The 23,371-nt window shown below is 39.7% G+C and overlaps 1 protein-coding gene across 1 annotated transcript; it reads left to right on the forward strand.

The window, feature by feature from the left end:
* The first annotated feature begins 480 nt into the window (after positions 1–480).
* Positions 481–14,388, forward strand: LOC137017187 (alpha-2-macroglobulin-like protein 1). The gene is made up of 34 exons (XM_067381176.1): positions 481–622; positions 1,839–2,022; positions 2,090–2,246; positions 6,972–7,024; positions 7,146–7,166; positions 7,265–7,430; positions 7,507–7,591; positions 7,664–7,778; positions 7,855–7,975; positions 8,064–8,173; positions 8,241–8,405; positions 8,480–8,707; positions 8,794–9,006; positions 9,081–9,230; positions 9,683–9,808; positions 9,876–9,969; positions 10,097–10,223; positions 10,307–10,532; positions 10,613–10,736; positions 10,804–10,925; positions 11,003–11,054; positions 11,140–11,223; positions 11,312–11,488; positions 11,937–12,012; positions 12,093–12,249; positions 12,332–12,406; positions 12,485–12,647; positions 13,039–13,223; positions 13,297–13,518; positions 13,591–13,712; positions 13,814–13,895; positions 13,978–14,061; positions 14,144–14,249; positions 14,334–14,388. Exons 1-34 carry the CDS (start codon positions 540–542, stop codon positions 14,372–14,374), a joined length of 4,296 nt encoding a protein of 1,431 aa, XP_067237277.1. The 5' UTR covers positions 481–539; the 3' UTR covers positions 14,375–14,388.
* Positions 14,389–23,371: the final 8,983 nt, after the last annotated feature.

The raw sequence follows: 23,371 nt of genomic DNA on the forward strand, positions 1-23,371 counted from the left end.
AAGTTCACGCGGCGCTGAAACAATGAAATAATCAGAGATATTCTGAGATACAATAGCGTGAGCAGTTGCACGAGCAGTCTGAGAAACTCATGAAATAATTCATGTATGCTCCGACCACTGAAACAAAATGTCAGACACTGAAAATCTCGTAAAAGTGGTTTCAAACTGCGTTGGGGCAGTCTTTTTTACTAAGGTTTTTTGGATACAATGGAGTTTTAAGGAGAAAACTGAATTTACACACGGTTACTAAAAACATTACAAACTTGGTTTTCACCACAGAGGTCTTAACACTCTTAAGTGTCGGGGAATGAATCTCATTCATTTAATTGATTGGCCACCACCTGGAATTAATTTTGTCCGCCCTCATTGCCTGAGGATAAAGTGCTAAATCAACCTGTTCCGATGATTAAGATCGTTTTTATATATCGCTGCCATTGGGGCAGATGATTGAGAGAAACTGTAGAGCAGTAAACGGTAGTATCTGTGGGGTTTCTGAAAGAGACAATTGATTCGCGTTTAGTGTTGGATGATCGCTATTCATGGCTGTGGGGGAGATTTGTGTTTGGAAAGGGCTCATTTTAGCTCTTTTTCTCTTTGCTGTTGGCGGACAGCCATCAGGACCGTAAGTAGCATTAATGTTAAATAGGATTTGAAGTGAACAGATCGTTCATGGGTCCGTGTATCTTTTGGTCATTCGTTTTTTGTTTTTTTTTCTGCATTTTCGCATTTTCGTTCAGGGGTAGAAGATGAATAAACAACCTGAATAATAAGAAAAAAAATGAGTGGAGTAGCCACTGATCTATAATAGAGAATAGTCTATCATTATTGATCGTTAGTAGCCCAGATGTCACACTTGATAACAGATGTAGATGCATTTACAATGACAGCTTAAAAACAGATTTAATTAAATTTACTGCAGGTTTTTTAACCATTGTTTTTATCTGTGCATACATATTTCTGTGAAATAAGCGTTAGGTACAGAATGCACAGAAGAGAGCCGATTTATGATCTCTACTGATATAGCGGTAGAGGACTGTTATTTTGTTGAATGAATTGAAGATGACATCACTGGCTCAGATTTGATTGACCAATCGGCTGAAAGGGGCGTGTAATGATCGCCCACAAGTCGTGTTTCAGTTTTCTATCAGTGACACGAAAAAACGAAAATCGAGTCAAAATCGTTTTTTTTTTTCTTTTTTTTTTTTTTAACAAACGAAAAAACGGGAAACGACCATTTACTCGTTTATGCGTAGTTATCCAATTTGAAATGAAATATCAAAACGTACACGGACCCTCATGCTTTCTACTCATAGGCTGATGAAATTGCTTTTATGATTTCCAAAAAGAACTTTGTGAAACAAGGTTATCCACCATGCTCCGGTTTAATCTTTACATAACTGCCCCCCAAAAACAACGTATTTATAGAATTCACTTTTTTTTGTACTTGAATGTTTAAACCTCTAAATGAATAAACTTGGGATGTGTGTGTGTGTGTGTGTAATGTATATAAATATTATATAATTATAATGAGCCAATGTAATCCTCTGCAGGTATCTGAAAATTCAGGTAATTTGTTTTCCAGTAGATGGCAGCAGTTTACCACTAAACCAGGGGTTCCCAACCATTTCTTCTTAAACCTTATTTTAGGTCTTGGAGTCTGAACTGAATCAGTGTGGTTTGGAGCCCCTGCACTAAACCATGTGCAAGTTCATGTTACTATGAATCTGTGCAGGGTATATTAAACATTTTGTTGGCAAAGTGCACAATTATGTAATTTCAAAATTTAGTGACTCTTGCATGTTAGGCAGACATTGGTTTCTTTAATCGTATTTCCTCAGGTTCTTCATGGTGACGTTCCCTGCAGTGATTGAGTCTGGATCTGAAGCCAAATTATGTATTTCTCTTCTGAAACCCCAAGAGAGTCTCACACTGACGGTTTCTCTGCTTGATGACAAAAACAGGACAACTAAACTTGTGCAGCAGGTTTCTTCAACACCATTTCACCGCAGCTTTAGTTTCCAGGTCTGTCGTTTAGACTCATGTGGCTGTTTTATTCTTTGTCTGGTTTGTTAAATAAGTTTCTCCACAGGCTCCTCGAGTAGATGTTGAGTCTGTGCAGAAGATGAAGGTTGAAGTTCAAGGGAGGGTCTTCAGAGTGACCGAAGAGAGGAAAGTCATGCTCAGACGTTACCTACCTTTGACCTTCATCCAAACAGACAAACCCATCTACAATCCAGGACAAATGGGTGAGCTGTGAATGACCCTAGGTTGAATATTGGGTGTCTCAAGTCCATTACTCTACAACAGGGGTGTCCAACCCTGCTCCGGGAGAGCTACCATCCTGCAGACTTCAGCTCCAACCCCATTCAAACTCTCATGAAGCAGCTAATCGAGGTGTTCAGGGTTGCTTGATTACAGACAGGTGTTGGAGCAGGGTTGGAACTGAAGTCTGCAGGACAGTAAGGCTGTGTCCGAAAACTGGAAAATACGGTCTTCGGAGGACACATTTCAAGGTAAGAAGGCATAAAGTCAAGTCAAGTCAAATTTATTTATATAGCGCTTTTACAATTGGTAATTGTTTCAAAGCAGCTTTACATATTAGAAGCACAGAAAAAAAGGGAAGTGGTTAAAACTGTACAAACAAGCGTGGTAATATGTAACATATACAAGATGGTGCTACATTAAGCCAATGTCGGCTGACTTCCAGGGGTGGAAAAAAACCCCTAGGAGAAAAACCCAGCGTGCTAGCACTGGGAAAAAAGTCCTAGGAGGGAAAAAACCCCTTGGAAGATATATATGTAAATGTATATGGAGATCAAAATCTGAATTGTACATTTTTATTATAGAGATTAAAAATCGATTATATATAAATATATGTAAGCGGATACAGGGATCATGGGCTACGTTGTAGTCAGGTCCAGACGCAGGTTCTCCATCTGACCTGGATACGGCCTGGATCCAGCACCCGGCAAACCTCAGGATAAGCAGAGAGACAGATATTAGCGGAGATGCCATTCTTATTCTGATGTACAGGTATATCTAGTGTTATAGGAAATGTTCTCGGTTCCGGCCGACCTAATTATTGCAGCGTAACAATCCTTTAACGGATTTGAAAAATGTTAATGTATTGATAATGTGTTATGTGTATGCAAGAGCAAAGAGATGTGTTTTTAGTCTAGATTTAAACTGACAGAGTGTGTCTGCTTCCCGAACAATGCTAGGAAGATTGTTCCAGAGTTTAGGTGCTAAATAGGAAAATGATCTGCCGCCTTCAGTTGATTTTGATATTCTGGGTATTATCAACTGGCCTAAATTCTGAGATCACAATAAACGTGAAGGACTATAATGCATTAAGAGCTCACTTAGGTACTGGGGAGCTAAACCATTTAGAGCTTTATAAGTAAGTAGCAAGATTTTAAAATCTATACGATGTTTAATAGGGAGCCAATGTAATGTTGACAGAACTGGGCTAATATGGTCATACTTTCTGGTTCTAGTAAGAACTCTAGCTGCCGCATTTTGAACCAACTGTAGTTTGTTTAAAAGCCGAGCAGAACAACCACCCAGTAGAGCGTTACAATAATCTAGTCTTGAGGTCATGAATGCATGAACCAACTGTTCCGCATTTGTCATTGAGAGCATATGTCGTAATTTAGATATATTTTTTAGATGGAAGAAGGCGGTTTTACAGATACTAGAAACATGACTTTCAAATGAAAGATTGGTATCAAAGAGCACACCCAGGTTCCTAACTGAGGACGAAGGTTTAATGGAGCACCCGTCAAGTGTTAGAGAGTATTCAAGGTTTTTTCGTGAGGAAGTTTTTGGTCCAAAGATTAGGAAATCAGTTTTTTCTGAATTTAATAATAAGAAATTTCTTGTCATCCAGTTTTTAATGTCAGCTATGCATTCTGTTAGTTTTGTGAATTTGTAGGTTTCGTCAGGGCGCGAGGAAATATAGAGCTGAGTATCGTCAGCGTAGCAGTGAAAACTAACACCATGCTTCCTAATTATCTCTCCTAAGGGCAGCATGTACAGAGTGAAAAGCAACGGTCCTAATACTGAGCCTTGTGGTACCCCATATTTAACCTGTGATCGATACGACATCTCTTCATTAACTACCACAGACTGATAACGGTCAGATAAGTATGATTTAAACCATGCCAAAGCAATTCCACTAATGCCAATATAGTTTTCAAGCCTTTTTAAAAGAATGTTATGATCGATAGTGTCAAAAGCAGCACTGAGATCTAATAACACTAATAGAGAAATACAGCCATGATCGGATGATAGGAGTAGATCGTTTGTAACTCTAACGAGAGCAGTCTCAGTACTATGGTATGGTCTAAATCCTGACTGGAAATCCTCACAGATTCCATTTCTTTCTAAAAAGGAACACAGTTGTGTTGAAACTGCCTTTTCTAGTATCTTTGACAGAAAAGGTAGATTCGAGATTGGCCTGTAATTTACTAAATCTCTCGGATCTAGTTGAGGTTTTTTAATAAGAGGTTTGATAATAGCCTGCTTAAAGGTTTTTGGCACGTGTCCTAGTGTTAAAGATGAATTAATTATATCAAGAAGTGGACCTACGACCTCTGGAAGCATTTCTTTCAGTAGTTTAGTCGGCATTGGGTCTAACATACATGTCGTTGATTTTGATGATTTGATAAGTTTAGATAATTCTTCCCCTCCTATAGCGGCGAATGATTCTAGTTTTACCTCAGGGACACTACAGTGCACTGTCTGAAGAGAAACTGTAGACGGTTGCATGTTTATAATTTTCTCTCTAATATTATCAATCTTGCAAGTAAAGAAGTTCATAAAGTCATTACTGCTGTGCTCTATGGAAACGTCAGCAGTTGAATCTCTGTTTCTAGTTAATTTAGCCACTGTGTCAAATAAATACCTAGGATTATGTTTGTTTTCTATTAAGAGATTTGAAAAATAAGTAGATCTAGCATTTCTTATGGCTGTTCTGTACTCAATCATTTTTTCTTTCCAAGAAAGGCGAAAAACTTCTAGTTTTGTTTTCTTCCAACTACGTTCAGCTTTTCTAACAGCTCGTTTTAGAGCCCGAGTGTGCTCATCATACCACGGCGTTGGATTAGTTTCCTTAATCTTCTTTAGACGTAAAGGAGCGACCGCATCTAATGTGCTGGAAAAGAGAGAGCCAATAGTTTCTGTTGCAGCATCGAGTTCTTCTAAGTTGTCAGGTATACTAAGGCGATGAAACTGCTCTGGGAGATTATTTATAAAGCAATCTTTAGTGGCAGACGTGATTGTTCTACAATATTTATGGCTGGGTGGTGGTTTTGTAGCCTTGGCTAATTGTATTATACACGAGACTAAATAATGATCTGATATATCATCGCTCTGCTGTAGAATTTCAACAGCATCAATATCTATTCCATGCGACAGTATTAGATCTAGGGTATGATTGCGACAATGAGTGGGTCCTGACACGTGTTGTTTAACTCCAATAGAGTTTAAAATATCTGCAAATGCCAATCCAAATGCGTCTTTATTATTATCTACATGGATATTAAAATCACCAACAACAAGGACTTTATCCGCAGCCAGTACTAACTCTGATAGAAACTCAGCAAATTCTTTGATAAAGTCAGTATGGTGCCCTGGTGGCCTGTATACAGTAGCCAGCACAAATGTCAACTTACATAATGTTACATAAAGCACCATCACTTCAAAGGAATTATATTTGAAATTCTTTTGAATGATTCTGAATATATTACTATAAATTACAGCAACACCTCCCCCTTTGCCTTTCTGTCGAGGATTGTGTCGATAATCATAACCTTGAGGACTAGATTCATTTAAAGTAATGTAATCGTCTGGTTTTAGCCAGGTTTCTGTCAAACACAGCAAGTCTAGTTTATTGTCTGTGATAATTTCATTTACAATAAGTGCTTTTGAAGAAATAGATCTAATATTCAGTAACCCAAGCTTTATCATTTGTTTATCTGATTTATCTGTGATTTTCATTTTTTGAACATCAATTAAATTTTTACCCTTAAAAGGTTTTGGAAGTTTTTTGTATTTATTAGTTCGAGGTACAGACACAGTCTCTATGTGATAATATCTAGGTGAAAGTGTTTCTATGTGCTGTGAATTATCTGAGTTCTGTGACGTGAGGCGGCTAGCAGACGGTCGGTTTAGCCAGTTTGTCTGCGTCCTGATCTGGGCCCTGGTTTGTCATGTTTCAGCTCTAAGACTATTTGCCAAATTTCTAGAGAGAAGAGCAGCACCATCCCGGGAGGGATGAATACCATCTCTTTTCAACAGATCAGGTCTGCCCCAAAAGCTTTTCCAATTGTCTATGAAACCTATATTATTCTGCGCACACCACTTAGACAGCCAGCCATTGAGTGATGATAACCTGCTAACTATCTCATCACTCCGACGAACAGGAAGTGATGAGATAGTTAAAGGTACGTCCAAATTCATACGAGATAAAGGTACGTCCAAATTCACTGTTGGCTTCTCTTCCGGTTTCCCGAGATGCCTTCATCTGACCGACTTTAGAAGGCAGCATAGATGTATCCTTCACTGCCTTTGACAGAATGGAAAGCACAGGATTGTGGGACATCAGTTGAGCTAGAAAATTAAAGGTTGCGTTTACTGGCCAGTTTGAGTACATGTACATTTTTGACCAACATTTTCCACTTGATGTCATTTCTAGCGATAAATGACAACTGTAGTAATTGTTTAGTTTTCACCAATGCTCACGCAATATTGCTGTAGATCATTAAACTCTTATGCTGCCTCAGAAGTCTGAGGTGCCTTCATGCACAAACGCTGCCTTACAAGTCATTGCTTGATAAGGCAGCAAGTCCGCTACCTAGGTGTCTGGGTGCAGCTTGGCTCTCTAGGAACAGGGTTGGACACTCCTGCTCTACAAGTTCTGATGTCTTGAAAAGTGCATTATGCAATGAATGTGTTAATTGCCTTTGCAGTGAATTTCAGAGTTGTCACCATGGATGCCAAATTTGTGCCTCTTGATCAGATGGTAAGGTCTCACCATGAACACATTAGAAATTTAAATGTGGTTTCACTTTCCAAACTTGAGTTTCTCACTCTTGAAGAAAGTGACTTTTGTGCTTCTAATTGCCTGTCTTTGTGTCTTGCAGTACAATCTGGTCGTGGTGGAGGTGAGTTTGCTCTGGTGCAAGTCTTTTAAATTGAGCCGACACAGCTTTTTGTAGTTTTGCTTTGTTTGCAGTTTCTGAGCTGTTAACTGTTTTAATAGGACAATAATAATAACCGGATTGGTCAGTGGACAAACGTTTCTTCAACAAGGTGGATTTTGCAGCTTTCTCATGAGTTAAACCCAGAGGCTCAGATAGGGATGTACACACTAAGTGCTTTTATTGGTGACCGAATGATCTCCCAGGTTTTTGAGGTGAAAAAATATGGTAAGTAGTGCATAAAATGTGCACATACAATAACGGAACCAAGGTCTTAATCTGGTGTGTGGTGTTTCTGGTTTAGTTTTGCCCAAGTTTGAAGTGACCATAAACGCACCACAGACATACAGTGTTGCAGATGTGGGACTGAAAGTTGAGGCTTGTGCCAAGTGAGTGAGGCTCTTATTTTCTTGTCTTGTGGTTGGTCTGTTCCTGATCTTGTTCCTTGTGATGTTTCTTAGATACACTTATGGCCAACCTGTACCTGGTCAAGCATTGGTGGAGGTGTGCCGTGATCCATTTCCATATATTGAGGTTCCAGACGTGACCCGCCAGTGCCTGCGTAAAACCATGAAGGTCTGTGACCGTTGCCTTGTGGAGGGTTTTCCTTCTGTTTGTGCTTGACTTAAATGTGACTCTGTCCTGCTACCAGATGAATGCCACAGGCTGTGCCTCCCTTATTATCGATACGGCAGTGTTTTTCAACACCAAATTTGAAAATAATATGCAAGACTCATTTCTTGTAAATGTGAACGTCACGGAGGAGGGAACAGGTGAGCAATTGGCTGATCTGAATCAACAGCATGTGTCTGGAGGAAGTTGACTTGCTCATTCTGTGCACTTTTGTTTCTTTTACCTCAGATGTAGTTATGTCAAAGTCTGCAACTGTGTCCATTACATTTGAAGTTGGCAAGGTCACATTTTTGGACCTCCTGGATTATTTTGAACCTGGGTCAGCGATTAATGGAAAGGCAAGTAAAAGCTCATCCCTTTCTCAGAAGCCTTATTGGCTGTTTCCTAACTGATCTTTCCCAACAGATAACAGTGTCTCGTTTCAATGGGACTCCAATTTTGAACAAAGCTGTGTATCTCCTTGATGGTAACAATAACAAGCTGCTGCTAAATCTGACCACAAACCAGAACGGACTGGTCACGTTCTCTCTCAACACTGTTAATCTTCCTAAAGCGGATCTGAATCTGGTGGTACGATTTGCTCTTTATATATTGTGACATGAAGACTTCTTGTGCTCTCACTGATTTCATTCATTGCTCCCCAGGCAAGTGTGACTCCAGAGGTGGTTTATAGTTACAAATCGCCATACTTCACTACAGATATGAGGGTTGTTCAGCTTCTCCAACCTGCTTCTCCTGATAACCCATCATTTAGTGAACTGACTATAGTGAAGCTCGAGCAGCCGCTCAAATGTGGTGCTACATTTCCAGTGACTGTGAAATATTCTTTTGTTGGAGAGTCTGGTGGCTACAGTGCTGACATTGTCTATATGGTGAGAAAACACTGTGTGGTGGTGGCGTGTTTGGGTTTTTTTTTTTTTTTTTTTTTTCAGCACCTTATTCAACTGTCTTCGGTCAGGTCTTGTCCAGAGGAGTGATCGTCCTCCATGGATTTCAGACGGTCACAGCAAGTGTTTCTAATAAAGTCACAAGCGGCTCAGTGTCGTTCCAGCTGTCTGTCAGTGTTGACATGGCTCCAGCAGTGCAGATTCTGGTCTATTGTGTTCTGCCCAGTGAGAATGTAGTTGTTGGTAGTGCATCATTTGACACAGAAGCATGTTTCCAAAACAAGGTATGATGTGCACTCTTTTGGCTACAAGTGGGGAATGGTGACGTGTCCTACAGCATTATTTGTCCTTGTTCCAGGTGTCTTTGCAGTTCTCTCCAGCTACAGCTGTTCCTGCTGAGGGAAATGTTCTGACTGTCTCTGCTCAAGCAGGATCTCTGTGTGGCCTCAGCGCTGTAGATCAGAGTGTCCGGATCTTGGAGTCAGGAAGACGTCTGAGTGCTGAAATGGTATTCATGTGCCTTTTTAAAAAGGGTGCCTTCATGTGCCGTTTTTTCCTTAGTATCCTTGAAGGCATCAATGAAGACAAACGGACCATTTTAAATGAGTGGTGACAAAGTTACTTTTTTAAATGAACTAGACTAGTTAATTTAATGAAATGATAAGATGTTAGTTAAATGCAATGAGTCACTTAGGATCAAAGCATCAGCCAAATTCATAAATGTTATACCCAGAATACACTGTGTGAGCCATTTTAGCTCAGGTTGACCTGAAAATGAGGTATGCACTGGCTGTTACCATGTCTTGAGCTTTTACTTAGACTTCATATTACTTTTGACTTTCTGCGGCATGTCAAATCTGTTGCATTTCGACTAGCATGCCACTTCAGTTTACTGTGTTCAGCTGGACTTATGTACTAGATTAATGTGGCTCTTTTTTCCCTCACTCCCCATGTTTTTAGGTGTTCAACTTGCTCCCAGTTCTATCACTATCAAATTATCCATATGAAGTTGATGATGAACAGGAGTGTCTGAATGTTCGACCCCGTCGAGCTGTTTCTGTAGACTATGCCTACGACACCTTCAAGGTAGAAAACGGTTCATTATCCTGTTAAACACAACTTCATTTTCAAATGTCTTGTCTTGTTCTGACAGAGCATGGGGTTGAAGGTCTCATCAAATTTGCCTATCAGAGTACCTCAGTGTCTGATGTACAGAGGCCAGAATTATTACCGCAACTTCCGTGATGGTATGTCTGTTCTTGCTCTACAAATTGGCAGATGAATTTTGTATGGTTTATGCAGGAGTATTTGACTTGCACAGACCTGATTGATAGACCGATGAGAACAAGACTAGAGTTGCAAACTCTCTTTCAGTGATGTTTTTCCGTCATCCTGGAGCCATGGCAATGGCGGCTGGTCCAGAGGGTGACTCTTCCTCTTTTGATGTGACCATCAGGACTTACTTTCCAGAAACATGGATCTGGCAGCTTTCTGAAGTGGGGTTAGTAATACACTTTGTTCCATTTTTAAAGCTACTTGCACACAGTGTTTACTTATTCCCTCTTTCTCTCTTCTGTCCTTCAGAGCTACTGGATCCACACAAGTTCCTCTCACGGTTCCTGACACAATCACCACATGGGAGACGGAGGCGTTCTGTCTGTCTTCCAAAGGTCTTGGTCTGGCTCCTCCTGCTCTGCTGACAGTCTTCCAGCCCTTCTTCTTGGAGCTCTCCCTGCCATACTCCATCGTCCGTGGAGAGTCTTTTGAGCTGAAGGCCACTGTCTTCAACTATCTGTCCAAGTGCATCATGGTCTGTCATGGTTTATTTTCCTCTTATACAAATCTGTATAGAAGGTCATGTGTCTTTGCTCCATGTGCTCTCATTGGCAGGTTAAAGTAACTCCAGCTTCATCTGCAGCCTTCACTCTTGGAGCATTTAATGAGCCGTATTCATCCTGTCTCTGTGCTAATGGGAGAAAGACCTTTAAATGGGTTTTTACTGCTTCTATTCTTGGTTAGTCTTGTGCTGTCTCCCTCTTAAATTGAGTGTATTAGGTGTTACTCACGGTCTGTCTCTGCAGGAGCTGTCAATGTGACGGTCAATGCTTCAGCTGAACCGTCCCAGACTCTATGTGGCACTGAAGCCGTGACCGTGCCGACAAGAGGACGCGTTGATGTAGTCACTCGAAGTCTACTTGTCCTGGTGAGTTAACCAGCCTTCTGGAGCTTGATCATGGAGCTCATGCTGCTTTACTGATGGGGTGTTTTACTGCTTTTTAGCCTGAAGGAGTTGAGAGGACCAACACCCAGAGTTGGTTACTGTGTCCAAAGGGTTTGTTTGCAATCAATGATTCCCAAACAAGTTCTCCCTGTACAGCTAAACATTAGCCTAACGCTCGCTTCTGTTCGGTCTGCAGGAAGCGTTCTTTCAGAAAACGTGACTGTGACGTTTCCAACAAATGTGGTTCAGGGATCAGCCAGATGCTCTGTTTCAGTCCTTGGTAAAGCATTTAATTTAGTAGAAACTGACATGTGATGTTTGCCAGAATAACTTGTTTCTCATGTGTTTTTATGTTTGACCTCTCATAGGAGACATAATGGGTCGTGCGCTGAAGAATCTGGATGGGTTATTAAAGATGCCATCTGGCTGTGGAGAGCAGAATATGATTATTCTTGCTCCCAATATTTACATCTTGCTATACCTGGAAGTCACGGGGCAACTCACCGCAGCCATCCGAGAGACCGCCATAGGCTACCTTCAGAGCGGTATGGATTTGAGTGTTGGCGAGACTAAACAGTCTGACAAACTACAGTGAAGGCACAGGACTTAGCCATAATTCAGGTTTCACTACATTAAATCATATGGACTATTGGTTTACACTGAGGGCCTTCAAATAATGATTTGGACAAGACCCTTTCTGGTACTTCTGCTGTAGTGAGATTGCTTGCTCTTTAAAGTGTATGAAATATCAAGTCTCTCCCACTCCCATTTCTAACTGACTAAAATGTTTTGGTGCTTTGAGTCAAGGGCATAGAAACCTGATAATTTGTTGTTCCTAATTAAACTGCACAACTCTATAGGTGTAGAAATCACACCTATATCCTCTTATCCAGGTTTTCCAAAACCTTAGTGATTCAAGGGACCTTGATTACCAAATTATCCATCATTGCTTGTACATCCTGATGAATTTCCATGTTTGTTTGCCCTGAACAGGATACCAAGGACAACTGAACTACAGGCACAGTGATGGATCATTCAGCACATTTGGTTATGATGCATCCAATACATGGTGAATTTAATGCTGCACATTCTAGTGTTTATCCTTTATCACCAGTGATTTTAGTTTAATGAAACTTCCTCCATGACCAGGTTGACTGCCTTTGTCCTGAGGTCTTTTGGTCTAGCGAAGCGCTTTGTCTTCATTGACCCGAATGTCCTTCAGAGTGCGAAGGACTGGATAATAAGCCAGCAGGGTTCAAATGGCTGTTTCATACAACAGGGAACTCTGTACCACAATGAAATGAAGGTACGTGTTATCAAATGGACTGTAACCCATAGACTCAGACTGTCTCTAATCCAGGTGCTTTTATTTTAATTTTTTTTTAAAGGGTGGAGTTGGGGATAATGTGACCATGACCGCCTACATTGTTGCATCTCTGCTCGAACTAGGTGTCCCTGTCACGGTAAAATATCTCCAGTAGTTGAGTTGCTTGCAGATGACCTTCCTGTTGTGGCTTTTGTCTAATCTGCTTTGCTTTCAGGATCCTGTCATCACCAATGCTCTGTCATGCTTGAGGCCTGTCGTTGGGAACCTGAGAAACACTTACGCCACTGCTCTGCTGGCCTACACCTTCAGCCTTGCTGGAGAGAGGAGCACTCGATCACAACTTCTAACCTCCTTAAACAACCTTGCCATTTCTGAAAGTGAGAATAACAATCCTCATCTTGAGCTGAGGCTTTTCTAATGAAGTCTTGACTTGTTCATTTTTAGACGTGCATTTTCAAAAATGCAAAACACTATGGCAGTTTCCACACTTGAAGACTGGAATAATGGCCAATGAAAATGAGCTTTGTATCCATTAAATTTTCAAACATAAATGATTTAAATACAGTCACAGTATTACCGTTTTAACCAACTCAATGTTTTTGAAAGATTCTATTCTCTCGTTGGCCCAAACTTTTGTATTTTGTATGTTTGCACCTCGGCCCAAGCTCCAATGTGAAAAGATTGGTACACCTTAAGTTTTACACCTGAGTGGGCTTATACTTGAGGCTGTTTGTCGTCAATTTTTTTCCCCCACCTTCTCGTCTTTAGGCACTAAGCTGCATTGGTCTCAGACTTCATCTGGTGATACTCTGGCGGTGGAGATCAGCTCTTACGTGCTGCTAGTGGTTCTCACTGAACAGCCTCTCACGACGGCAACCCTGGGCTATGCTAACCGCATTGTCAACTGGCTCGTGACCCAGCAGAATCCCTTTGGAGGCTTCTCCTCCACCCAGGTACCTCTGACCACCAAACCAGTTCCATCACTCTTTATACGGGTCAAATCTTTAATGTGATGCTGGTTTTTAGGACACTGTGGTGGCTCTTCATGCCTTGTCTGTGTATGCTGCTAAAGTGTTCAGCGTGGAGGGCTCCAGCACTGTTACTGTACAGTCCTCAGTGGCAGGAGGAGAGTCTTATAGCTTCACTGTGAATCGGGACAACAGGCTGCTGTATCAGGAGAAGCCGTTGAAGAACATTACTGGCAATTACACTGTTAAAGCATCAGGTTCCACTTGTGTGTCTGTGCAGGTCTGTATCTCTCCCCCCCCCTCTATTTCTATTTGTGCACATCAAAATCTTACTGTGCTTCTCGTACTACAGGTTGCGTGTTTCTACAACATTCCGACACCCGTTAAAGTTGCCAGGACGTTGAGCGTCGACGCAAAGGTGAAGGCAGACTGCCGACCGCTTAGAGCCAATCTCATGTTGAACTTCACAGTGACGTAAGAAGATTTGACTTGTGTCCTGAAACCAACTCTTATGATTCTTACAAAGGGCAACTGCTTTCTTGATCCTCTTGACTGAACTTCCTATTTATCTTCAGATACAATGGAGCCAAAGCAACTACTAACATGGTTCTAGTGGATGTTAAACTCCTGTCAGGCTTCGAAGCTGATACGTCACTGGTTCGTAAGATTTGGAAAGTCCTAAGATGCTTGAAGCTCCTTCAGTTGTAATTGTGCATGTAAATGATGGTCTTTCACTCAGCTTGGATCTCCACCCCAGTCATTCGCCCCGCTGGTGGAGCGGGTCGATTCTGAAGATGATCGTGTCCTAGTGTATCTGAAAGAGGTGAGACTGTGTATACTGGATGTATTCAGGAGCTGCTATCTTGAGTGCTAGTGTATGTGCTGCTGTTCATCCTGTCTTTCAGGTTCCCAAAGGCGTCCCCATGACTTACACTCTGCAGCTAAAACAGGTTCTTGCAGTGAAAAATCTCAAGCCAGCGGTCATCAATGTTTATGACTACTATCAGACAAGTACATTTTTCATCCTAATCATGCTTTGCTCTTGCTGATTTCCTTGTTGAACATGATCAAGCTCATTTCATGTTGCTCTTTCAGGTGATGCGTTTGAGACGACCTACACATCCCCCTGTCAATGATTATGCTATAGGACAAAAATTAAATGGTAATAAAGTCCCTTTTATGCAATCAGTAGTTTGCCTTTTTTGTTGGACATTTGCAAAGTGTTGCAGGTCTTAACGCCAGTAAGTATACACTTCCAAAAAGGCTTACTTTACTGGATCCTATGCTATTGACTTTAGGGGGATGAAGTCCATTTAACTTAATGGACCAAGTTGTTGGAGCCTTTTAACTTCCACTAGCATTTTAAAAATACTTGTGCATTAAATGCAGGTGAACTTTATAGGCATTATATAAATTAAGCCAAAGTTTTCCATCAATGGTGCTAATTTAGTGTTTTTTTTTTTGTTTTTTTTTGTAACTTGTGGGCATTTGGGTCTAGATTACGTAGATTAACTATATATTGGTGATGCCTGAGATCAAGCATGTCTATATAAACATTGTAGTACTGAATTTTAATGAACATGCTTGTTAAACACTGGTTGGCATTAGACATCTGCTCAATGTTCTGGTCTGTGTGCTTTTTGCTCAGTCCTGGCTACAACTGCACCATGGCCCAAATGCTCAATGTACCTCTGACTCACTGGAAAAGTCTGCTCAATAACATACTGACATGAAATTTCTCGTGCAATAGCTAATGTAGAGCTGACTAATATAGTGTATTGATTTAAAAAAAAAAAAAAAAACCTTAAATCTGGTTCTGTTGCATATAATTGAAATTCATACTGATATTTAACATTAATACAGGCCTATTTTATGTCCATTTTGTTACTTTTAAAGGGCACCAATTATACCCGTTTTTACAAGACTTAAAATAAAAAATAGTTTTGGTGCGTATCCCTTTTAAATGCAGATAAGCTGCAGCTACCACTTGGATTTTTTTTTTTAGGATGCTCTAGAATGGGTATGGTTTAATAGTTTAGGTTATAACCGCTTTTATCCATTATTAGTCCAAATGATGGTCAAATCTTTACTGATGACTTGAGTAGTTTTAGCCTATTCCATTCATTTGAGTTTACTTGGTGACTGCTGCAAAAGTTAACTTTGCAATATTTTATTTTTTTTAATTTTTTTTAACAATAAGAGACAATGACACTAGTGGGTTAAATTCAGCAGCCTATAGTTTCCAATGGTATTAACCACATGAGAAATCCCTTCTAATAAGTCATGTTGAGTACATCTGTAAGAAGGTCAAACAAAAACTAATGTTTATCAAATTTTTAAATTCTCTAGAATGATCCCAAGATTCATTCACTGCTTCAATTACTTCATTCTTGATTTGCAGCTCAAATGCATCCCTTGCAGGTCTATTTCTTATGGAGAAGCATATGGAAATTTTATTTTTTTATTTAACATTTAAGAGTTAAATGAGACAACTCAAGCCATTTAGAAATGTTATGTAATGCCTGTGTCAGGTGTGGCGGTGGAAACGTGGACAACTGTGTCTAGACCAGAATACCATCCCTACAGTCAAGCCTGGAGGAGGACACATTATGCTCTGGGCCTGTTTTTCTGCTAAGGGTACAGGACTGCTTCACTGCATTGAGCAAATGGACAGGGCCATGTACCATAAAATCTTGGACGAGAACCTCCTTCCCTCAGCCAGAACACTGATGATGGGTCTTCCAGCATGATGACAACGACCTGAAACATACTGCCAAGGCAACAAAGGAGTGGTTCAAGAAACAAATTAAGGTCATGGAGTGGCCAAGCCAGTCTCCGGACCTTAAATCTGTGGAGGGAGCTGAAACTTCGAGTTGCCAAAAGACAGCCAAGAAACCTTAAAGATTTAGAGGATCTGTAAAGAGTGGATCAAAATCCCACAGTTCTTACGTCTGGTCTGGACTCATTTGCACCTATGAAATCCTGGTCTGTGGCTTTTGTGCATTCTGCTCTCTGGTATAATGAACTGTGCTTTATGAAGGCAGCTTGTAAGATGGAGCGAGGGTGGCGTCTTTCTGGCCTGAATGTGCATCACAAAGCTTGGTTTCATACCATTAACAAACTTCTCAAAGGAAACAGCTCCTCTAGTGTATCTTTGTAATAGATTTCTTGATCATTTCAGTTCAAAGATTGCCAATGCTCGCAAATGCATTATTAATCCTGCATCGTTTGATTCGGCTTTTAGGATCACACATTTTTATGGCTCCTATTTCTCAATATTTTTCTTCACATGATTTTGTTTCCCTTGGAAAGGAGGTTTCAAAATTGAAATCTACCACTTCCATAGTTGATCCCATACCTTGTGAATTGTTCAAATCATGTTTTGCCTCTTTATGCCCTGTTGTCCTGAGTATAGTAAATGACTCACTGCGCATGGGTGTTGTGCCTGCTGCTCTTAATTGCTGCTGTAACACCTATACCAAAAAAGACCAAAACAGACTGGGACAACCTCAATAATTTTCGTCCCATCTCAAATCTCCCCTTTCTTGCTAAATTGCTTGAGCGAACTGTGAGTTCTCAATTATACGCTCACCTCTCTGTCAATAATCTTTTTGAGCCTCTCCAATCTGGTTTCCGTAAATTACATAGCACTGAAACAGCATTAGTTAAGGTCACAAATGACTTGTTAATTGCTGCGGACTCTGGCTGTCTTTCAATTCTGATTCTTCTCGATCTCAGCGCAGCTTTTGACACAGTGGATCATTTTCTTTAACTTAATCGTTTGGAAACTGTTTTTGTTGTTACTGACAAAGTATTAAATTAGTTCAAGTCTTTCCTCTCAGATGAAAGGCAGTTTGTGTCCCTGGGTGGATGCAGATCCAAAGTTGGGGCAGTGCAATTTGGAGTTCCCCAGGGATCTGTTTTGAGTCCCTTGCTTTTTAGTATGTACATTTTTCCCCCTGGGCCAACTTCTCAAATTCTAGGGTCTTAAGTTCCATTTTTATGCAGACGACACCCACATTTATATTCATTTAAAATCTGGCGATAATACGAATGTTGGCTTTCTAGAACATTGTATCTCTGAGATAAAAATTTGGATGTCTCATAATTTACTCGGTCTCAACAGCGTCAAGACTGAGGTTATGCTCATCGGTTCACCCAACAAATTCGTAAAGCTGATGCTGTAACCTTAATGGTGAATGGCTCTGCTTTGGAGTTTCAAACTAAATTAAAAAATTTGGGGGTGATATTTGATGCAAATCTAACATTTGATCCTCATGTCCAAAATATGGTCAAAACTTCATTTTTTCATCTTAGAAATATTGCACGATTGTGCCCCATGTTATCTTTCTCGGTGGCTGATAAACTGATCAATTCATTTGTCTTTTCTCGCATCGACTATTGTAACGCGCTGCTTGCTGGGCTTTCTAAATCTACCATAAACAAATTACAGTATGTCCAAAACTCAGCGGCCAGAATCCTGACAAGGTCCAGGACAAGTGAGCATATCACTCCCATCTTGGAGTCATTGCACTGGCTCCCGGTCAGGTTTCGCATCGATTTTAAAATTCTCATGCTCACCGACAAGGCCTTGAATGGTTTAGTGCCACAATATCTGTCTGAACTTTTAACTGCATACAGATGCAGTCTTCCTCCTTCTGATTCTGGCTTTTAATTGTACCTTCTACGCGTGAGAGAATTTCCCCCAGTTTCTAGTATAGCTAGTCCTAGACTAAAATGCTTGTTTGAGCTGTTTTAACTGAAAGCAACTTGTACTGACACGTCTTCAAATTCTTGCTGATTCTTGATGTTTGTGTGAGTCTAAAATACACAGCTGAACACTTTCTATATAATGAGTAAAAAACAATCTGAATATGTGATTTTTATCTAATGCACAACTACTGTAATAGACTCTGGATTAGATCAGAAAATCAAGCCATATAATGACTGAATCATCATCAATAAGTAACCAATTTCATCTGACCAGAGCTTCTCTTGCAATTTTTCCAATAACAAATGTGCTTCAGGAGCCTGTTACAGTAAAATGATGATAACTAATAATATGAAGTCAAGGGTCAAGAGCCCAACTAAAGCAAACACTGATTACAATAATGGTAATGTCAAACTTTATTCTTTTCAATAAAAAATCAACATCTAAACCTCAATTAATTCTCATTAAGATTCGAAAGAAAGAAATGGGACTGTAATAAGTGAAGATGCTGAGATCTTAAGAGAGTGATTAATGTTCTGTTGTTGCCAGTCATTTTAAATTAATTTTTAGAGATTTTACTTTCATTTTAAGGTTTTTGTTTGGCACCTTGTGCTGCCAGTCATTTGTTTTTTGTTTTTTTTACAGTGAATGTGTTTGATCATAATAGTTGTCATAATAATTCAGGAAATACCTGTACAATAACAGTGTTTTTCAGCTTATTTAAAACAGAGTTTTTTTGTTTTTCAGAGTTTCCATTGACTAATATTGGTAGACACAGGGGTTTTCAAATTGTGGGTCACAGATTGGGAAAAGGTTTGTCACATGAAGTAAATTTAATGCAGCTAAACATATGTGTCAGTGAATGACCCAGCCAGCATAGCCATGTGGGGCCCAGAACGGTGTCACCTGGGCTGCCTAACTGGGTCCCCGCCAGTTTTGCCCTCAGTTTCCACGTAGGCCCCACATAGGTTAGCCCAGATGAAATGAACACTGCGCAGTGTGCACACTACACACTGTTAAATGTAACATGATGATTTCGTGATTGAGTGTTTTTCCTCTCTGAGGATCTTACCGGTCAATAGTCAGTAATTGTTACACCAATAGATCTGGATCGAGCTGCTTTCATCTTTTACACTCATCATGTATTTAATCCACAGCACATGAGTAAGAGTGCTGTTGATCTGAATATCAGTACAGCTGTGACTGGGCTGCATCTGATCACATGACTCTTGGCTGATCACATGACTGATATCCAGCACTACAGCAACACTATTAAGACTCTGTGGCTGCGTCTCAATGTGCATTCTATCCACCCTAAATAGTATGTGACATTAGTAATATCCAATACTATTTAGGGTGGATAATATGCAGGGTCTGTGACTGATGTTGAGGATGAGAAATAAGGGTCTTATCTAGAGAAACCAACGCTCATTTTCTGAAAAAAAAAAAAAAAGATTATATAAGTTTTAACCTTAAATGCTCATCTTAAACTAGCTCTCTTCTTCTTCTTCTTCTTCTTCTTCTCTATTAGATTTCCAGCAGTGTAGACACTGCTTAGCATAATACTGCCCTCCACAGGTCAAAGTTTGAACTAATTGTTATATACTTGCACTAGCATATTGAATATGACAATTTAGTTCAAACTTTGACCTGGAATTGTAATAGAGGAGAAGAAGAGAGCTAGTTCAAGATGAGCATTTAAGGTTAAAACTTATATAATTTTCAATTTCTTTTTTTCAGCATCTTCACTTACAAGCCAGACTTTATTTCTTTCATACTTAAGTTCTTATTGAGAATTAACAGATGTTTAGATGTTGATGTTTTATTGAAAATAAAAAACTGCAAGGAAAACTCTGATCAGATATTGTTGGTCACTTTTTAGTGATGTTATAGTTGCCATGTGGCCTGATTCATTGATACCAGAGTCTAATTTCTGCTTAAATTATTTAATATTAGTTGTTAATTTTTCCTGCAAATACTACTGCAGAATTTCCGGAAGTGTTGTGATACTCTGAAAGATTTTATGAAGTCATTATGGAGAAAATATTTAGCCAGAATCATAGACTCACAAGGAAATCAAGAAGTTGTGTAAGAATCTTAACCCTTTCACGTGTGAAATATTCTATCTGAACCCCCAGAGTGAGTTTTTTTAAGGCAACCGTTATTATTGTTCCAGACATCTTTATATGAAAAAAATAATGTCAAACTGGATTGTAATAAGTAAAGATGCTGAGATCTTGAAAGATCTGTTACTGTTTTATGTTGTGCTGCTGCCAGTCATTTGAATTAATTCAGGAAATACCTGTAAAATAACAGTGTTTTCTGTAAAACTTTTTTTGTTATTTATTTAAATTAGGATTAATTATTTTATTTTATTATTTTATTATTTATTATTTTACAGGTAACTGTACTCCAACGGTCACAGATGTCTCCTTTCTTAACGAGCTTAATGACTTTTATGCTCGTTTCAACAGCAACAGCAAGGAGACATCCAACAAAATCGCACTCTCAGCAGACCACCAAACTCTTAAACTCACCTCCACAGATGTCCATAACGCACTGAGCCGGATCAACGCACATAAGGCTGCTGGCCCGGATGGTATTCCTGGTCGTGTGCTTAGGGCTTGTGCAGAGCAGCTTGCAGGGGTCTTTACAGACATTTTCAACCTGTCCCTCACCCAAGCAACTGTGCCAACATGCTTTAAGTCCACATCCATTGTGCCAGTGCCAAAACACTCCTCCCCAATGTGCCTGAATGACTACCGTCCTGTAGCACTCTCACCTATTATCATGAAGTGCTTTGAGCGTTTGGTTCTAGCACACCTCAAAGACTGTCTCCCACCCACACTGGACCCACACCAATTTGCTTACCGTAAAAACAGGAGCACAGAGGATGCAGTATGCACAGTGCTGCACTCTGTACTCACTTGGACAATAACAACACATATGTATGAATGTTGTTTGTTGACTTAGTATGTAGCTCAGCGTTCAACACTGTCATTCCCTCCAAGTTGTCCACAAAACTTAGAGACCTGGACATTAACACCTCTCTCTGCAACTGGATTATGGACTTTCTGACCAATAGACCTCAGCATGTTAGGTCAGGCCACACCTGCTTCACCACCATCACACTCAACACTGGCGTACCACAGGGCTGTGTGCTGAGCCCATTCCTTTACTCCCTTTACACCCACGACTGCAAGCCTGTGCATGGATCCAACTCCATCATTAAGTCTGCTGATGACACCACAGTGATTGGCCTCATCAGAGACAACGATGAGACTGCCTACAGGAGGAGGTACAGTACCTGGCCACATGGTGCACTGACAATAACCTGCTCCTTAACACCAACAAGACAAAGGAGCTCATTGTGGACTTCAGGAAGAAGAAAGAAAGCATGCATGACCCCATCCACATTAACGGGAGGGTTGTTGAACGTGTTTCCAGCTTCATGTTCCTGGGAACCACCATCTCGGAGGACCTGTCGTGGACCACAAACACCTCTAGCCTGGTCAAGAAAGCCCACCAATGCCTCTTCTTCCTCAGGACACTGAAGAAGAATAAGCTGTCTCCAGCCATCCTGATGAACTTTTACCGGTGTGCGATCGAAAGCATCCTGACCAGTTGTATTACAGTCTGGTATGGGAACTGCTCAGTTGCTGACCTCAAGGCACTGCAGAGGGTGGTGAAAACTGCCCAACGCATCACAGGGACACCACTATCAGCTATTGAGGACATACAGTGAAAACGCTGTCTTCGTCGAGCTCGCAGCATTCTTGAGGACTCCTCTCATCCTGACCATGGGCTGTTTATCCTCCTGCCCTCTCAAAGGTGATTCAGAAGCTTCCGGACAAGGACCAGCAGATTCAGGAACAGCTTTTTCCCTACTGAACTCTGCCCTCTGACACCCCCAAGCCCCCAGTCTTCAGTGTGACATGATCCTTCAGAAATCATTCTAATATGCTGATCTGCTGCTCAAGAAACATTTAATGTGTACAATTGTACAAAATATTTGTGTACAATATTTTTTTTCATGATTTTTTGAGGAATAGAAAGTTCAAAAGAACAGTGTTTATCTGAAATCTAATCTTTTGTAACATTATAAATGTCTTTACTGCCACTTTTGATTGATTTAATGCATCCTTGCTGAATAAAAGTATTCATTTCTTTAATTTCTTTTCAAAAAAAATAAAAATAAAAATTCTTACTGATCCCAAACTTTTGAACGGTAGTGTATAATGCTACAGAAGCTTTGTATTTCAGATAAATGTTGTTCTTTTGAACTTTCTATTCATCAAGGAATCCTGAAAAAAAAAGTACACAACTGTTTTCAACACTGAATAATCATAAATGTTTATTGAGCAGCAGATCAGCATATTACAATGATTTCTGAAGGATCATGTGACACTGAAGACTGGAGTAACGATGCTGAAAATTCAGCTTTGCATCACAGGAATAAATTACTTTGTCAAATATATTTAAATAGTTCACAGTTATTTTAAATTGTAATAATATTTCACAATATTACTGTTTTTTACTGTATTTTTAATTAAATAAATGTAGCCTTGGTGAGCAGACGAAACTTCTTTTAAAAACACAAAAAATCTTATTGGTTCCAAACTTTTGGACTGTACTGTATATGTGTGTGTGTATATATATATATATATATATATAAAACTCAATGTGCAGAAGATATAAACACTCCAACAATTATTATCTTTAATGTCAGTTTTAAACGACCCATTAAATATTAACACATCTTCAAAACAGGACGAGTTAAATGGTAGCGGAAGTCACCATAAAATGTACAAGTGAAATTTCTGACCACAGTTTCCTAAATGTTTCAAATTCAGATCAGCATTTGCAACCGCAGCTTCTCAATTGCTTCTTTTTCCTACACAAAACTGTGAGAATAAAGAGCAAGACTGAATTATAAATAGGTTATAATGAACGTTATTCAACTTTCCAGAATGACTTGTAAAAGACTTACTGTGCAATGATTATGCCTAAAACGTGGTTATGGTGCAAGTCATGGTTGTGAACATGAAACACATAAGATGTTTCTGAACATAATTACAATAAGATGATATTAAATATTGTATTCTACAATAATAAAATAATTAGTTCAACATCTTTTTTTTTTAAATAAATAATCTGCGAAACCTATGAACACATTCCCACAAAAACTACATAGATCTAAATTAAACTGACATCTCAGTTTAGTTTTAATAGCTGGAGGAGGAGCTGAATCTGATGCTGACGCCCTAAACTTTACTATGTTTTAAAGTTTCACAACTGAAACACTCCTCAATCATCATCATTGACTAGACAGCAGATTGGGAAATCCTCTTTATTGAACAGTGACAACAGAGAATCCAGTGATATTTTTTTTAAGAGTATGAAAATTCAGCAGATTTCATTG

The sequence above is a fragment of the Chanodichthys erythropterus genome, chromosome 3, assembly GCF_024489055.1.
Source record: "Chanodichthys erythropterus isolate Z2021 chromosome 3, ASM2448905v1, whole genome shotgun sequence".
NCBI classification, from domain to species: domain Eukaryota; kingdom Metazoa; phylum Chordata; class Actinopteri; order Cypriniformes; family Xenocyprididae; genus Chanodichthys; species Chanodichthys erythropterus.

Coding starts and splice junctions, on each gene's coding strand:
- LOC137017187 (XM_067381176.1), top strand. CDS start 540: ATGGCTGTGGGGGAGATTTGTGTTTGGAAAGGGCTCATTTTAGCTCTT. Junction 8,174..8,240: donor GGTCAGCGATTAATGGAAAG/GCAAGTAAAAGC, acceptor CTTTCCCAACAG/ATAACAGTGTCTCGTTTCAA. Junction 11,489..11,936: donor CATAGGCTACCTTCAGAGCG/GTATGGATTTGA, acceptor TGCCCTGAACAG/GATACCAAGGACAACTGAAC.